We start from the raw sequence: 14,976 nt of genomic DNA on the forward strand, positions 1-14,976 counted from the left end.
CCCTGGCACAAAAGGACCAGCTGACATCATGTCAGTGATTCTCTCGTTAACACAGGTGTGAGTGTTGACGAGGACAAGGCTGGAGATCACTCTGTCATGCTGATTGAGTTTGAATAACAGACTGGAAGCTTCAAAAGGGGGGTGGTGCTTGGAATCATTGTTCTTCCTCTGTCAACCATGGTTACCTGCAAGGAAACAGGTGCCGTCATTATTGCTTTGCACAAAAAGGGCTTCACAGGCAAGGATATTGCTGCCAGTAAGATTGCACCTGAATCAACCATTTATCGGATCACCAATAACTTCAAGAATAGCGGTTCAATTATTGTGAAGAAGGCTTCAGGGCACCCAAGAAAGTGGGACCATCTCCTAAAGTTGATTCAGCTGCGGGATCGGGGGACCAACAGTACAGAACTTGATCAGGAATTGCAGCAGGCAGGTGAGAGTGCATCTCCACGCACAGTGAGCCGAATGACTTTTGGAGGATGGCCTGGTGTCAAGAAGGGCAGAAAAGAAGCCACTTCTCTCCAGGAAAAACATCAGGGACAGACTGATATTCTGCAAAAGGTACAGGGATTGGACTGCTGAGGACTGGGGTAAAGTCATTTTCTCTGATGAATCCCGTTTCCGATTGTTTGGGCCATCCGGAATAAAGCTTGTCCGGAGAAGACAAGGTGAGCCCTACCATCAGTCCTGTGTCATGCCTACAGTAAAGCATCCTGAGACCATTCATGTGTGGGGTTGCTTCTCAGCCAAGGGAGTGGGCTCACTCACAATTTTGCCTAAGAACACAGCTATGAATAAAGAATGGTACCAACACATCGTCCGAGAGCAACTTCTCCCAACCATCCAGGAACAGTTCGGTGATGAACAATGCCTTTTCCAAGATCATGGAGCACCTTGCCATAAGGCAAAAGTGATAACTAAGTGGCTCGGGGAACAAAACATCGATATTTTGAGTCCATGGCCAGGAAACTCCCCAGACCTTAATCCCATTGAGAATTTGTGGTCAATCCTCAAGAGGCAGTGGACAAACAAAAACCCACATATTCTGACAAACTCCAAGCATTGATTATGCAAGAATGGGCTACCATCAGTCAGGATGTGGCCCAGAAGTTAATTGACAGCATGCCAGCGTGGATTGCAGAGGTCTTGAAAAAGAAGGGTCAACACTGCAAATATTGACTCTTTGCATCAACTTCATGTAATTCTCAATAAAAGCCGTTGACACTTATGAAATGCTTGCAATTCTACTTCATTATTCCATAGCAACAACTGACAAAAATATCTAAAGACACTGAAGCAGCAAACTTCGTGAAAATTAATTTTTGTGTCATTCTCAAAACTTTTGGCCACGACTGTACATGATACTAACATTTTCCCTATCATTAGTCCAACATTTGCAAACAATATTTTCTATTGGACAAATTGAGGTATGTTTATCCCCGTTTTGTTCCATTTGCTTCCATTTAAGAAACGTTTTTCAACAGAATCGGCTGAATGAATACACCCCTGAACACATAGTTCACTTTCATAGCAGCCATGTTGTATTCCTTCTCACATCTATGCGCTCTCCTCCTCTCACCTCTTCCCTTCGCTTGTGGACTTCAATGGATAACACATCAGCTGTATGTAACCAAGCGAATAAAAACCTTTTTAAGCCAAAACGCTACACACAGCCTATAATGTCCCCATATTAACTAAAGTCATGTCATAGCATAGCTAATATAACTAACACTTTAGTAAAATCGCTACAATCATGCAGTAATGTTACAATGTACAGTCAGTAAGCAATTATACCGGCGGGCCTCGGTGGAAATACATTAGTAACACCAAAATCTTACCTTGACTTGGAAGAGTTCCAGTGTTGTGTTAAAGTCATAGCCAGCTAGCTAACATAGCATCCGCCATTCAGTAGGCTAATCTAGCTTGCTGCATTTGCAAGCTAAGTGAAACTGAAAAAAAATGTACTCTCTATTTATCTCTTGCTTCTCCTTCATTTTGGAATAAATGAATTTGTTCAAAACTGTTCAACTACTGTCTTTCTCTCTCTTTGAGTCAACTATACACAACATTTTATGCACTGCAGTGCTAGCTAGCTGTAGCTTATGCTTTCAGTACTAGATTTGTTCTCTGATCCTTTAATTGGGTGGACAACATGCTGCAAGAGCAGTGATAGGTCCTCCGGAAGTTGTCATAATTACTGTGTAAGTCTATGGTAGGGGGTGAGAACCATGAGCCTCCTAGGTTTTGTATTGAAGTCAATGTACCCAGAGGACGGAAACAAGCTGTCCTCTGGCTACATCATGTGCGACCCTACAGACTGCTCGAGGCTACTGTAGACCTTATTTGCAAAATAGTGTGTGTTAATCAATTATTTGGTGACGTGATTATATTTAGTATAGTTATATCTAAAAAATACATATTTTTAAATGTTTTACAATTTAAAATGTATTTAATTCACTGAGGAGCCTCCACTGCTACAAACTAACATGATCCACCATCAAACGGTGAGACTCAGACATTTCTGTTGTTTTGCTCTACAAACAAACGCCCATAAGCCTTATCAGAAGGTAACCTGGTACCAGTTTCAAAACTGAATGTGAAATATATATGGAAGTACACTAGTGCCAAAAAAAGGGGTTATGCCACATTCACATGCCAGTCGGAACTAGGAAACTCCGACATTTGAGACTTGCTAAATCGTTGATCACAGCCTGTGATTAACTGCAACCAGTTAGAACATTTCAGAATTTCCTAGTTCCGACTAGCACGTGAACACGACATCAAATTTGGGTTAAAACACAATTTCTTGAGCTTTCTTATAATACAACCCGGGTTTTTCAATGTTTGAATACTTTCTGTTTGGCATTAATTTTTTTGTATCTTATTTGTCACCATATATGAACAAGAATAACATGCGTGGGCTAGACCCTGGTGACCCTGATAAGATACAGGCATCCTTCCTAACTCAGTTGCTGGAGAGGAAGGAAACAGCTCAGGCCAATGGTGACTTTAAAACAGTTACATAGTTTAATGGCTGTGAAAGGAGAAAACTGATGATGGATCAACAACGTTGTAGTTACTCCACAATACTAACCTAAATGACAGAGTGAAAAGAAAACCTGTAAAGAAAACAATATTACAAAACTGTATTTGTCCTGAATACAAAGCCCTGTTTGGGGCAAAACCCGAAACAACTCATCACTGAGTACCACTCTTCATATTTTAAGCATGGTGGTAGCTTCATCACGTTATGGGTATGCTCGTCATCGGCAAGGTCTTGGGAGTTATTTAGGATAAAAATAAACGGAATAGAGCTAAACACAGGTAAAATCCTGGAGAAAAACCTAGTTTTCTGCTTTCCAATAGACACTGGGAGACAAATTCTGCTTTCAGCAGGACAATAACCTAAAACACACTGGAGTTGCTTACCAAGACGACATTGAATGTTCTTAAATCTACATTAAAATCTATGGCAAGACTTGAAAACGGCTGTCTAGCAATGATCAACAATCAGCTTGACAGAGCTTGAAGAATTTTGAAAATAATAAATGTGCAAATATTGTACAATCCAGCTGTGCAAAGCTCTTAGAGACTTACCCAGAAAGACTCACAGTTGTAATCACTGCCAAAGGTGATTATAATAATGTATTGACTCAGGGGTGTGAATACTTATGTAAATTAGAAATTTTGGTATTTGATTTTCACAAAATTTGCCTAAAAATCGAAAACAATGTTATCACTTTGTCATTATGGGGTATTGTGTGTAGATAGGTGAAAAAACAATCAACATTTAATCCATTTTGAATTCAGGCTTTAACACAACAAAATGTGGAATAAGTCAAGGGGTATGAATACTTTCTGAAAACACTGTAGATGTCCAACTGCCATTAGTTGATATGAGAAATAATACATTTCCAACATAGAAGCACAATAGCCAAACCAAAATATGAAGTTTAATTGGTTCTTGCTAACTGACCCAGAGAGATGAGACAGATTTATTTTCAGTGTAAGTAGCAAATCTGATATTGCAATGTCATAGGGTGCGCCTATCCTAGACGGTTTAAACTTTCAAATGACTGATAGTGTTGGGCCCAACATGTGCCTGGACGCTGAGACAGTGCACCCTCCCAAGCATATCTAATAGCTCTGAAAAATTATTCAAACAAGTCATGTCCTACCTCATCCCCATTCTGGTATGTATTTATTTATTTTGCTCCTTTGCACCCCAGTATCTCTACCTGCACATTCATCTTCTGCCGATCTACCATTCCAGTGTTTAATTGCTATATTGTAATTACTTCGCCACCATGACCTATTTATTTCCTTAACTTACCTCATTTGCACTCACTGTATATAGACTTTTTGTTTTCTTTTGTTCTACTCTATTATTGACTATGTTTTGTTTATTCCATGTGTAACTCTGTGTTGTTGTATGTGTCGAATTGCTATGCTTTAACTTGGCCAGGTCGTAGTTGTAAATGAGAACTTGTTCTCAACTAGCCTACCTGGTTAAATAAAGGCGAAATAAAAAAAATAAAAAAAATGTCTGGTTTAAATGTTCAACAGCACTGAATAGGTTAAACCCTAGCATAAACTTAAAGCTATCTTTTAGGGCTAGGCCTAAATCTATCAGCCCACACCATTCTATAAATGATCCATTAAACCAACCATGAGGAACATCATTGATCCAAAGTGCGATGAAAGCACAGAACATGAAACAAATTTAAATGAAACCTGTCACTCATAAAACCATAATGTGCGTGACCGTGATAAAACGAAATATAACCTTGCTTTTCGACATAACAACTTCTTAATAAACAATATGTACAAATAATCAGATTTAGTTTTAAATACAATAAATGTAAATTCAACATTTTTCTCCTTTTTTACACTTCGCTATCACTTAGGTACGTCATTCTTTTTTTACACTACGTCATCACTTAGGTACGTCGTTCTTTTTTACACTTCGCTATCACTTAGGTACGTCGTTCTTTTTTTACACTTCGCTATCACTTAGCTACGTCGTTCTTTTTTTACACTACGCTATCACTTAGCTACGTCATTATTTTTTTACGCTACGTCATCACTTAGCTACGTCGTTCTTTTTTTACACTACGTCATCACTTAGCTACGTCATTCTTTTTTTACACTACGCTATCACTTAGCTACGTCATTCTTTTTTTACACTACGTCATCACTTAGCTACGTCATTCTTTTTTTACACTACGCTATCACTTAGCTACGTCATTCTTTTTTTACGCTACGTCATCACTTAGCCACGTCGTTCTTTTTTTATGCTATGTCATCACTTAGCTACGTCGTTCTTTTTTTACACTACGTCATCACTTAGCTACGTCATTCTTTATTTACACTACGCTATCACTTAGGTACGTCATTCTCTCGCAGCATGTACCTTTCAAACAACAAAAGTAGCCCCAAATGTTTACGCAACCAAAGCGTTGACTCTTGTAATCAATCTGTACAGAAAAACATAAAATAACAAGTCCTTCCCGGTCACTGTGAAAATAGATTGAGATCCCTGCGTCATTAATCACTGTGAGAATTCAAGATTGAATTAAAAAAGGATTAAATGTATTTTTTTTCTCACCAAACTACAAACAATATCCCATTAAAACCTATATGGCTGTGTTTTGAACTGACAAATGGAGAATGTCTATTATTCCCTTCTATACACCCTATTCGTATATAGTGCACTACTTTTGACCAGAGCCTGCATAGTGCACTATATAGGGAATAGGGTGCCATTAAAGGCTCGTCCCCTGTCCTCTCTATCTGTCTTTGTGTATTGTCTTCAGGTGTTTCTTCAGATGGCCAGTCTGTTTGAAGTGCTTGCCACACTCAGAGCAGGTGTAAGGTTTCTCCCCAGTGTGGACCAGTTTGTGCCTCTTCAGATTATTGTAATCCAGAAAGCCCTTCCCGCAGTACGAGCACCGTTCTCCCCGTTGTGCCACCTCAGGTGAACATTCAGCTCCACACGCCTCTTGAACCACTTCACACAGAGGTAGCAGGCAAATGGTTTCTCTCCAGTGTGAACACAGAGATGCGTCTCCATGTCGCGCCGAATGGCGAAGCGTTTGCCAGAGATCGGGCAGATGAACGGGCGCACGCCGCTGTGGACCATCTGCTCGTGCTTAGTCAGGCTGAGCAGACGAATGGGCGCTTCCCCATGTGGAGGTAGGCGTGACTCTCTAAAGAAGCTGCGCTGCTCAGGACACGACCGCAGTCTGCACACTGGTTTTTGGCGAGACTTTTCGATGGAGCCTGTTGGAGCTGGTATGGTACCGGGGGGCGGTTCTCTCTTCTCTGGGTTTCTTAGCAACCACTGGAGATGGAGTATTGTTCTGGGGGCAGAGCCTTAAGCGGAGGCGGAGACCAGAGAGGAGCGCTTCACGTTGACTTGACTTTCTGCCACCACCTAACTGGACAACAATCTCCTCCTTTTTCTCGCTGGCGGGGGTCGTCTCCGTAGCGACAGACTTGGTTGTCACAGCTTCCGTAGACGTGGCAGGGAGGGAAGAAAGCCCTCCCTCATCTTCCTGCCCTTCATCTTCCTCCCCCCCCTTTTCCTCCTCCTCTTCCTCCAACCACGGCAGGGCGCGTACTTGGGGTACTACTGACAACTGAGCTAAAAACTGTGTCTTAGACATTTGAAAGGGGCAAGAGGGTGTAGTTACAGCAGGGTCTGACAGCTGAGGAGGAGCTTCATCAGACATCCTCTCTGGGACAGCAGGTGACTTCAGTCGTGGCACAGTGGGGGAGAGTTGCACATGATCAGTGACCAACGGCGCCTGCTTTTCAGGGGGGCCGGCAGGTTCTGTCAACACAGTTGGAGAAGGAGCGGACTGGACCGATGGTGTTAGTGATGTTGCAACACCCAACTGCTCCAAAACTGTAGGCGGTTGCGGTTGTGTTGGTGGTGCTGTAGGCCTAGCTGATTGTGTTGAGGGCACTGCTATTGGACGAGCTACAGGTAGAACGTCTGTGAAGGACTGCGATGGTGATGATTGGGGTGGACGAGGGGGTACGGGGCTGGGCTGTGTATCCTGAAGAGGGGTTCTGGGTAACCCGGAGAGGACAGGTGGCAGGCGCTCTGACGCTGCTGCTGTCGACTTCACCGTTACGGTCGACTGGACAGTTTCTTTTGACAGAGTAGTTACCGTGGACTGGACCAATACAGCAGACAGGACAGGTGATGTAGACTGGATAGTGGCTGCTGATTGAGAAGATGCTGTCTGGTGTAATGTTGATGGAGACTCTGCTGCTGGTATTACCAGTGACTGCTGTTCTTCTCCAGGGGCCTGGCCTGCACTACCACTGGTAACCTCTCTGGTCCAGGGCTGGGATGGGCTGAGAGCCTGGTGGGCCTCCTGGGAGTCTGGATCTCCCTGGAGGACGGCCGCTGCGGCTCCTGAGGTAGACTGGGTGGTGGGAGGCCTTTCCTGGGTGTAACGGTTGATCAGGGCCCTGACGGCTCCAGGAGGGACCAGGGCTACAGAGGGACAGGACGGAGAAAGGTGGCGGGGATAGTGGAAAGCGAGAGACGCAGAGAGAGACAGAGAAAGAACAAAAGACAGAGAGAATAACAGTGGAGAGATAATTATGGATATTATTAGAGCCTGGTTCTCATTCCAATACTGTTTAATACATTGTAATAAGATGTGTGATTCAGAAGCAGGTCTCCCTAGTTCCTACCTCTGCCTGGTAACTCTCTGAGAGGTTGTCTGCGGACCAGAGTCGGGGGCTCTCCCCCCTCCTTCTTCAGCAGTATGTACCCAGGGGAGTAGTCATCAGAATAGTCTGCCTCCTGATGGTGGTGGGGGGGGGAGGGCAATGGCACAATCAACCACAAAAGCTTAGGGTCATTGAAAACTCTGACAAAGACTGTGACGTCGATGTACATAAGCTTAAATTAACAAGTGATACTAGCAAGCGCAGTGTGAAGGTTTCTCTTTTTTTCTGGGTTCACCAACAACAGGTTGAGTATAGAGAGGTGGATGAATTGACAAGACAGCACAAACAGATCTGGGACTTAGACTAGCTGGGGACTCAGGCTAGAAGCCTGTCTTACCCAGTCCACCTCCTGTTTGATCAGAACAAAGGCCATCTGTGGGTTACCCTCCTCGTCATACGCTCCACAGTGCAGCTCAGTCCCCTGGTCCTCCTCCCGCAGGTGCTAATCCCCAGCCCGAGGTAAAGCCTGCTTTGTCAGAACTGAAAATACCAGACCAGGAGAGAGTTGTACTTAGGATAAAAGGCACAAAAACACTCTGAGTTAAAGTTTAGAAACCAACTGATGTGACAGAACATTTCAACATCCTGTGTTGCAACCATACAAATAGAATCCCGTCAAATTGCCAGTGTTTGAGGTTCCAAGTACGTTCTATTTTATCTATTTCTATGGTTGCAACATACCTATCATTTTGGGTGACATATCAATCCCTAGGTTATGAAGGATCTCTTATCAGTCATTTATGAATGCATAATAGTATAGACTACAACTCTCAAAACGATATGTTCTGCCTAATATTGTAGTCTATACCAATTAAACGTAGCTACATGAAGTAGTTTTAGGAAAAATTAGCTGTGATTCTACATGCTCAGCTAGCTAGTTATCAGGATGTGTGATCATGGGTGGTGAGTAATTAGAACGTAGATAGATAGTTAACGTTATCCACTGTAGCTTTCACCTCACCTCATTGAACGCCGATGTCACATTTTCCGATAAGTGTTGTACTTTGACTCGGTCTGGGCTCTGTGGTTTGGCGTTCACTTTCACCGGTCCATCTCTTCGTTATTTCATGGGATCGACGCCTCGATTTGAGGTCCTCATTCTCTTCTTTTATTCTAGATATTTCGGCTCGCAGTTCCTCAATATTTGTTTCGAAAAGTTTCATTGTCTCGGTGACTGCAGTATTCAATACACCCTCCATAACAGAGGCGAACTGAATTTGAAACCCTTCGTTCGACATGTGGGTGGCAGACATCTTCAACCAACACTCATATACATGTACAATCGATTATTATTTCGAATATAACGTACAGGATTGATCAGAACATGGCTTCTTCTTCTATGGACACGGCACACAGTGCTTTGTGTGACGCACTGAGTGGTGTGTAGATTTCCTGTAAATATTGTAGACAATTTTATAAAAATAGCCGGATTATATTTTCAACCTCCATTACAGTCAACGTGAGAACATGCAAATGTTTTGTTCAAATAAAGACAACTCTCCAGAGAGGAGCGTAGTGTAGATTGTCCCACCACCAGATCCGTAGGTTTGTTTCCGGAAGTGCTATTGTTTTTTGGGAATGACTTTAGCAAAGATTTGTTATAACTAGACCAAGATAGACACAGCCTGTTGTTTCCAATGGGAACAAATTAGTCATAGTGGGCAGAACCAGGAAAGAGGTGGGCAGAGCCAATCACGAACTAGCAAGATCCTATTGGCGCGTTCTAGCATTTATCTGCATATTTCCGTTATTTCCCCATCCTCGCCTTGACGTTCCTTGTAAACAACGTGATTAAATAAAAAAAAATCGCACATGGTACACTCTGTTCATAACATATAATAGTTTGGGGAACAGAACATTTTTTGAGATCAAATCTCAAATTTAATCGACGAGCAAAATGTCGTTCCATATTCTTCCACTGCCGGCCAGTAGATTTCCTGTCATGGCCAGTAGATTTCCTGTCATGGAAAGGCTAAGCGGATGCTTTACATTTTATACATCCGGTGAAATGTCTGTCTCATTGTTCTATCTGTGATTTTAGTGTTGGCTCTGTAACTATCAAACGCTAGTTACCTAACTGCCATAAGCTTGCGTTCTTTCAATGCCTATGGTATTTCTTTGTTCGAATATCCTCATACAGTAAATGCTACATCTTATATCTAGAAAGTATTAAAATGGTTATTAGGACCGTCATTGAAAGAGACAACATCCAACAGTAGTTAGCCTGCTAACGGTAGCTAGCTAGCTTCCTAGCCTTTTGCTGAGCTGGATCGTAACACTGACCCACCTGAACAAAAGTACCTAAATGTTACGAACTCTTAACTGTACCTAGCTACACATAGACAGTTTGCTATGATGTCTGAAGCCATCATAACCTTCCAGTCTCAGCTCTCCGGAGTCATGGAGACTGTATTCAAGGCTGCTATGTACGAGATCACCAGGCTGGTGGAGGATAGCTTCCTCAAGGAGGTGTCCCGCAGCCGGGAACAGGTCGAGTCACTGAAGAAGCGTCTGCAGTGGTCGGAGAACAGACGCAGGGATAGGGACAAAGAGCGAGACCGGAGGGGCAAGTGTGCGGACTGTGGGAGAGCTGACGAGGAAGCCGAGGAGAGAAGCTCTGGAACCTCACAGACAGGTGAAAAGAGAGACATCAAAACACATATCTACAATGTACAAAACATTAGGAACACCTGCTCTTTCCATGACCAACTAACTAGGTGAAAGCTATTTCCCCTAATTAATGTCACTTATTAAATCCACTTTAAGTGTCGATGAAGGGGGTGAGACAGGTTAAATACGAATTTGTAAGCCTTGAGACATGGATTGTGTATGTGTGCCATTCAGAGGGTGAATGGGCAAGACAAAATATTGAAGTGCCTTTAATGGGTATGGTAGTAGGTGCCAGGCGCACTGGTTTGAGTGTGTCCAGAACTGCAATGCTGCTGGGTTTTTCATGCTCAACATTTTCCCATGTGTATCAAGAATGGTCCACCACTCAAAGCATATCCAGCTAACTTCACACAACTGTGGGATGCATTGGAGTCAACATGGGCCAGCATCCCTGTGGAACGCTTTCAACACCTTCTAGAGTCCATGCCCCAGACAAATTAATGCTGTTCTGAGGGAAAAATCAATATATTATATATATATGTGTATGTGTGTGTGTGTGTGTATGTATGTATATATACTATATACATACATACAGTACCAGTCAAAAGTTTGGACACTCCTACTCATTTAAGGGTTTTTCTTTATTTCTTTTACTGTTTTCAACATTTTTGAATGATAGTGAAGACACCAAAACTATGAAATAACACATATGGAATCATGTAGTAACCAAAAAAGTGTTAAACAAATCACAAAATATTTAATATTTGAGATTCTTCAAAGTAGCCACCCTTTGCCTTGATGACAGCTTTGCACACTCTTGGCATTCTCTAAACCAGCTTCACCTGGAATGCTTTTTCAACAGTCTTGAAGGAGTTCCCACGTGTGGTGAGCACTTGTTGGCTAATTTACCTTCACTCTACGGTTCAACTCATCCCAAACCATTTCTATTGGGTTGTGTAGGCCAGGTTATCTGATGCAACACTCCATCACTCTCCTTCTTGGTCAAATAGCCCTTTCTAAATTAATCACAGACAGTGTCACCAGCAAAGCACCATCATACCACCTCCTCCATGCTTCATTCACCCGACCTCAAACCAATTAAGATGGTTTTGGATGAGTTGCAGCCAACAAGTCCTCAGCATATGTGGGAACTCCTACAGGACTGTTGGAAAAGCATTCCAGGTGAAGCTGGTTGAGAGAATGCCAAGACTGTTCAAAGCTGTCATCAAGGCGAAGGGTGGCTACTTTGAAGAATCTCAAATATATGACATATTTGGTTTTCTTTAACACTTTTTTTTGGTTTCATGATTTCATATGTGTTTCTTCATAGTTTTGATATCTTCACTATTATTCTACAATGTAGAAAATTGTACAAATAAAGAAAAACCCTTGAATGAGTAGGTGTGTCCAAACTTTTGACTGGTACTGTACATACATACAATCAGTGGAAGCTGCTGAGGGATGGAAGGCTCATAATAATGGCTGGAATGGAGTAAATGGAATGACATCAAACTCATGGAAACCATGTTTGAAGTATTTGATACCATTCCATTGATTCTGCTCCAGCCATTACTATGAGCCCGTCCTTCCCAATTAAGGTGCCCCCAACCTCCTGTGATAAATATAGAATCACTCTGAAGTGGGGCTGCTGTAATGTGTACATTCCATACTTTAGTGATCAGACAGTATTGGTTTAAGAAAGGAGTCAGTCATGGGTGGTGGTGGCATCTTAATAAGATGTTTCCTTTCCTTCATCTGATGTGAGGTGACTCCATTATCCACAATGTTACTTACCTTTTACTCCAAATTAAATGTTCTCTTTGTTTACCTGTGGCCAGGTGTGGAGAGGGGGCGTGGCCTGAAACAGGAGAAGGTACCAGGGGAGGAGTGGAGCAGCTGTGGGGGCGTGGCAAGGGAAACAGCCTTAAATGATCTGGAGGAGGCTGAGGCCACCAGCCGTAGGAGAATCTCTGAGGTAGGCAGGGGACTGACTAAACACCTGTGGGGGGTGTGGTGTTACAGAATGTTCAGGTGGAAATATATTGTACATAACAGATTGTCTGTCACAAAGAATAGGGCAGCCATTTTCAAACCTCTCCTCATATTTGAACTGTTCCAGAACTTAAACACTTCATTCAACTTGTCAACAAATCATCAAGTCCTTCACTACTTGAATCAAGTATGCTAGTTCAGGACTACGACAAAGTTGTGAGATGTCTGGGGGTCCCAGAGGAGAATTGTGAATATAGAACCATCATGTCAGCTCTATTCAATCACTGTCAGTTTATCCATCATTTAGTCAGAATCATTTGCTCTTCCAGTCCACAGAGGTCGGAGGTCAGAAGCTGGACAGTCTGCTGAAAGAGGAGCCTCTCCACAACACTGAGCTACAGGAGAGATGGGGCGTCTGCCTGGATGGTGAGTTGAGGAGTTTACCACAAATATAACACAGACAATAACCTACTTTTTATGATGATGAGAAGGATAACAAGAGTAACTTTTATAGTATGCTGTTTCATTTCAAATGTATTCATTATTATACATGGAAAGTCAACTTGAAACTGTAAGTAGACATTTAACATTACAGTTACTCTACTACCGTTTCTAGTAATTCTAATGTCTTAAATATTAATGCTTTTAATGCCTCATGTCCCTTGTGTTTTCAGGGGCCGATGGTTCAGACGTCTCGGGGCCCAGTAAGAGTTTTATTCAGCAGGATCTACAGCGGTGCCAGGATGACTGGGCTTCTGGTCTAGACCAGCATCCTGAACCACCGGGCCCCGAGGGAGACCCAGGAGACGCCAGCCAACCTCTCTACCGCCCCCGCTACAGCATGGAGGAACTGGGGGTCGGCTTTGAGAAGTCTGGTTACGGCAGTAGTGGTAGTGGCGACCATCTTCTAGACATGGAAGGGCTGGATAGGCTTCCTGGTTCCCAGTCTCGTCTGGGGGGGCTGAGCTACAGAGCTGCAGGTCACTACCAGGTGGACCTGGGGGGGTCTGAGGGGGGAGACCATCACCATCGCTCCCACATGACTCGCTCCCATCGGAGCCGGAGGGAGCAGGTGGGGTCGCCAATGCCATCCCCCCACGCAGAGGTGGGAGACCTGAACTGCCTGTTGATCAACGAGGAGGGGTACCTGCAGGACTCCAGCGTCTTGTACCCTGAACACGGTGTCCCAGAGTCAGGTAGTAGAGCCGGCCACAGGGGGCTAACCTCTATCCACTCTGGAAGCTCAGCCCACAACAACAACAACACAGAGAGCCTGTATGGTGCTGCTGATGACTTTGGGCTCTCTTTAAACCTCAGAGATCGTTCACAAGAGCAGGTAACAGGAGGAGGGGGGAGGCGTCATGCCTGCAATCAGTGCAGCATGACCTTCCCAGACTCTGGTTCTCTCAAGGTCCACAAGCAGAAACACAAATTGGGGAGGGGGTCGAGTACAGGGTCAGGGTCTGTGCCTCTGTACTCCTGCACCCAGTGCGGTAAGACCTTCACCCAGGCCTGCAACCTCAAGGTCCACCAGCGAGTCCACCAGGCCAAGGGACTCCACCTCTGCAGCCACTGCGGCAAGGGCTTCACCTCCTTCTCCGACCTGAAGAGGCACAAGTGCAGCCAGACCACAGACAAGCCCTACTGCTGCTCCATCTGTGGGAACAAGTTCAGTCGGCTCTGGAACCTGAAGGTGCATCAGCGCATTCACACGCAGGAGAAACCTCACTGCTGCAATATGTGTGATAAGAGCTTCACGCGGGCAGACATTTTGAAAGTGCACCTGCGCACCCACACTGGGGAGAGACCGTACTGCTGTGCTGTGTGTGGACTCAGCTTCAAACGACTGGCACATCTGAAGTCACACCAGCGCAAACACAGGCCAAATCTCCTGGACTGATTTCTTTATTGATACATTTTTTTTTATATAGCAGACACTTACAATTGCTACAATAATCTTCGGACAGCTAGTTTTATTATTTTATTTGACATTGAGAACATTTCTTGTGGTCAGTTATTTTTTAATAAGGACATTGAAAATATGAACATGTTTGCTGTGATCTAGTGTACAATAAATTAGGCGGCTCTGCTATTCTTACAACTTTGCCCAGTCAAAAAGACGGAACTACTTTTCTATGAGTTCTGATCCTTCTAACCTTGATTTTCATTTTTATAACATATACAGTATTTCACTTTTTAACATGTATAGTTTTTACTAGGTGTTGTCCAATTAATTCTGTAACCCTCTTCAAATCAGGTTTGATTGGAAAATGCTGTTCAAATGAGGACATGCATTATCAAATCTTTGTACTCCCTGACTTAAGGCCATGCAGCCGAAACGCGTCTTGAGTTTAATCTTTGTTTTCATTTAACATGGCGTACAAATGAAGGCATTTTAATGAATTATTTTCAGAGTGCCTTGGTTTTTGATGAGAATATGAACGGTTGTAAATCTGTGTGTTGGTTAAGAATTCACACCATACATGGACTGTCTATGAATTGTCTGTCAAAATGATCATGCCAACCTAACAAACATCTGAATATGGGGCATTCATGTGCTCGTGGGAAGTCGTAAGTCTGCCATGATTGTGTTCAAGTGCATTTAAAGTCTGACCAATT

The 14,976-nt window shown here is 43.4% G+C and overlaps 2 protein-coding genes across 2 annotated transcripts; one reads left to right on the plus strand and one right to left on the minus strand.

Moving 5' to 3' along the window:
- Positions 1 to 4,362: 4,362 nt before the first annotated feature.
- LOC110497241 (uncharacterized) lies at positions 4,363 to 9,414 on the minus strand. The gene is made up of 4 exons (XM_021573249.3): positions 8,717 to 9,414; positions 8,093 to 8,235; positions 7,717 to 7,828; positions 4,363 to 7,513 (listed from the first exon to the last, which is right to left on the minus strand). Exons 2-4 carry the CDS (start codon positions 8,126 to 8,128, stop codon positions 6,231 to 6,233), a joined length of 1,431 nt encoding a protein of 476 aa, XP_021428924.3. The 5' UTR covers positions 8,129 to 8,235; positions 8,717 to 9,414; the 3' UTR covers positions 4,363 to 6,230.
- A 98-nt stretch (positions 9,415 to 9,512) lies between these two features.
- LOC110497233 (uncharacterized) lies at positions 9,513 to 14,763 on the plus strand. The gene is made up of 4 exons (XM_090210101.1): positions 9,513 to 10,390; positions 12,204 to 12,340; positions 12,687 to 12,783; positions 13,032 to 14,763. The coding sequence occupies exons 1-4, from the start codon at positions 10,108 to 10,110 to the stop codon at positions 14,255 to 14,257; spliced, it is 1,743 nt and encodes a 580-aa protein (XP_090066227.1). The 5' UTR covers positions 9,513 to 10,107; the 3' UTR covers positions 14,258 to 14,763.
- Positions 14,764 to 14,976: the final 213 nt, after the last annotated feature.

The sequence above is a fragment of the Oncorhynchus mykiss genome, chromosome 19 (genome assembly GCF_057628025.1).
Source record: "Oncorhynchus mykiss isolate SJ-2025 chromosome 19, ASM5762802v1, whole genome shotgun sequence".
Lineage (NCBI taxonomy): Eukaryota > Metazoa > Chordata > Actinopteri > Salmoniformes > Salmonidae > Oncorhynchus > Oncorhynchus mykiss.

Excerpts from the sequence above, each read along its gene's own strand:
- LOC110497233 (XM_090210101.1), top strand. The coding sequence starts at position 10,108 with ATGATGTCTGAAGCCATCATAACCTTCCAGTCTCAGCTCTCCGGAGTC. Across the intron at positions 10,391-12,203 it reads CTCTGGAACCTCACAGACAG|GTGTGGAGAGGGGGCGTGGC; the intron begins GTGAAAAGAGAG and ends ACCTGTGGCCAG. Across the intron at positions 12,784-13,031 it reads ATGGGGCGTCTGCCTGGATG|GGGCCGATGGTTCAGACGTC; the intron begins GTGAGTTGAGGA and ends TTGTGTTTTCAG.
- LOC110497241 (XM_021573249.3), bottom strand. The coding sequence starts at position 8,128 with ATGGCCTTTGTTCTGATCAAACAGGAGGTGGACTGG. Across the intron at positions 7,829-8,092 it reads TCAAACAGGAGGTGGACTGG|GAGGCAGACTATTCTGATGA; the intron begins GTAAGACAGGCT and ends CACCACCATCAG. Across the intron at positions 7,514-7,716 it reads CAGAGAGTTACCAGGCAGAG|CCCTGGTCCCTCCTGGAGCC; the intron begins GTAGGAACTAGG and ends GTCCCTCTGTAG.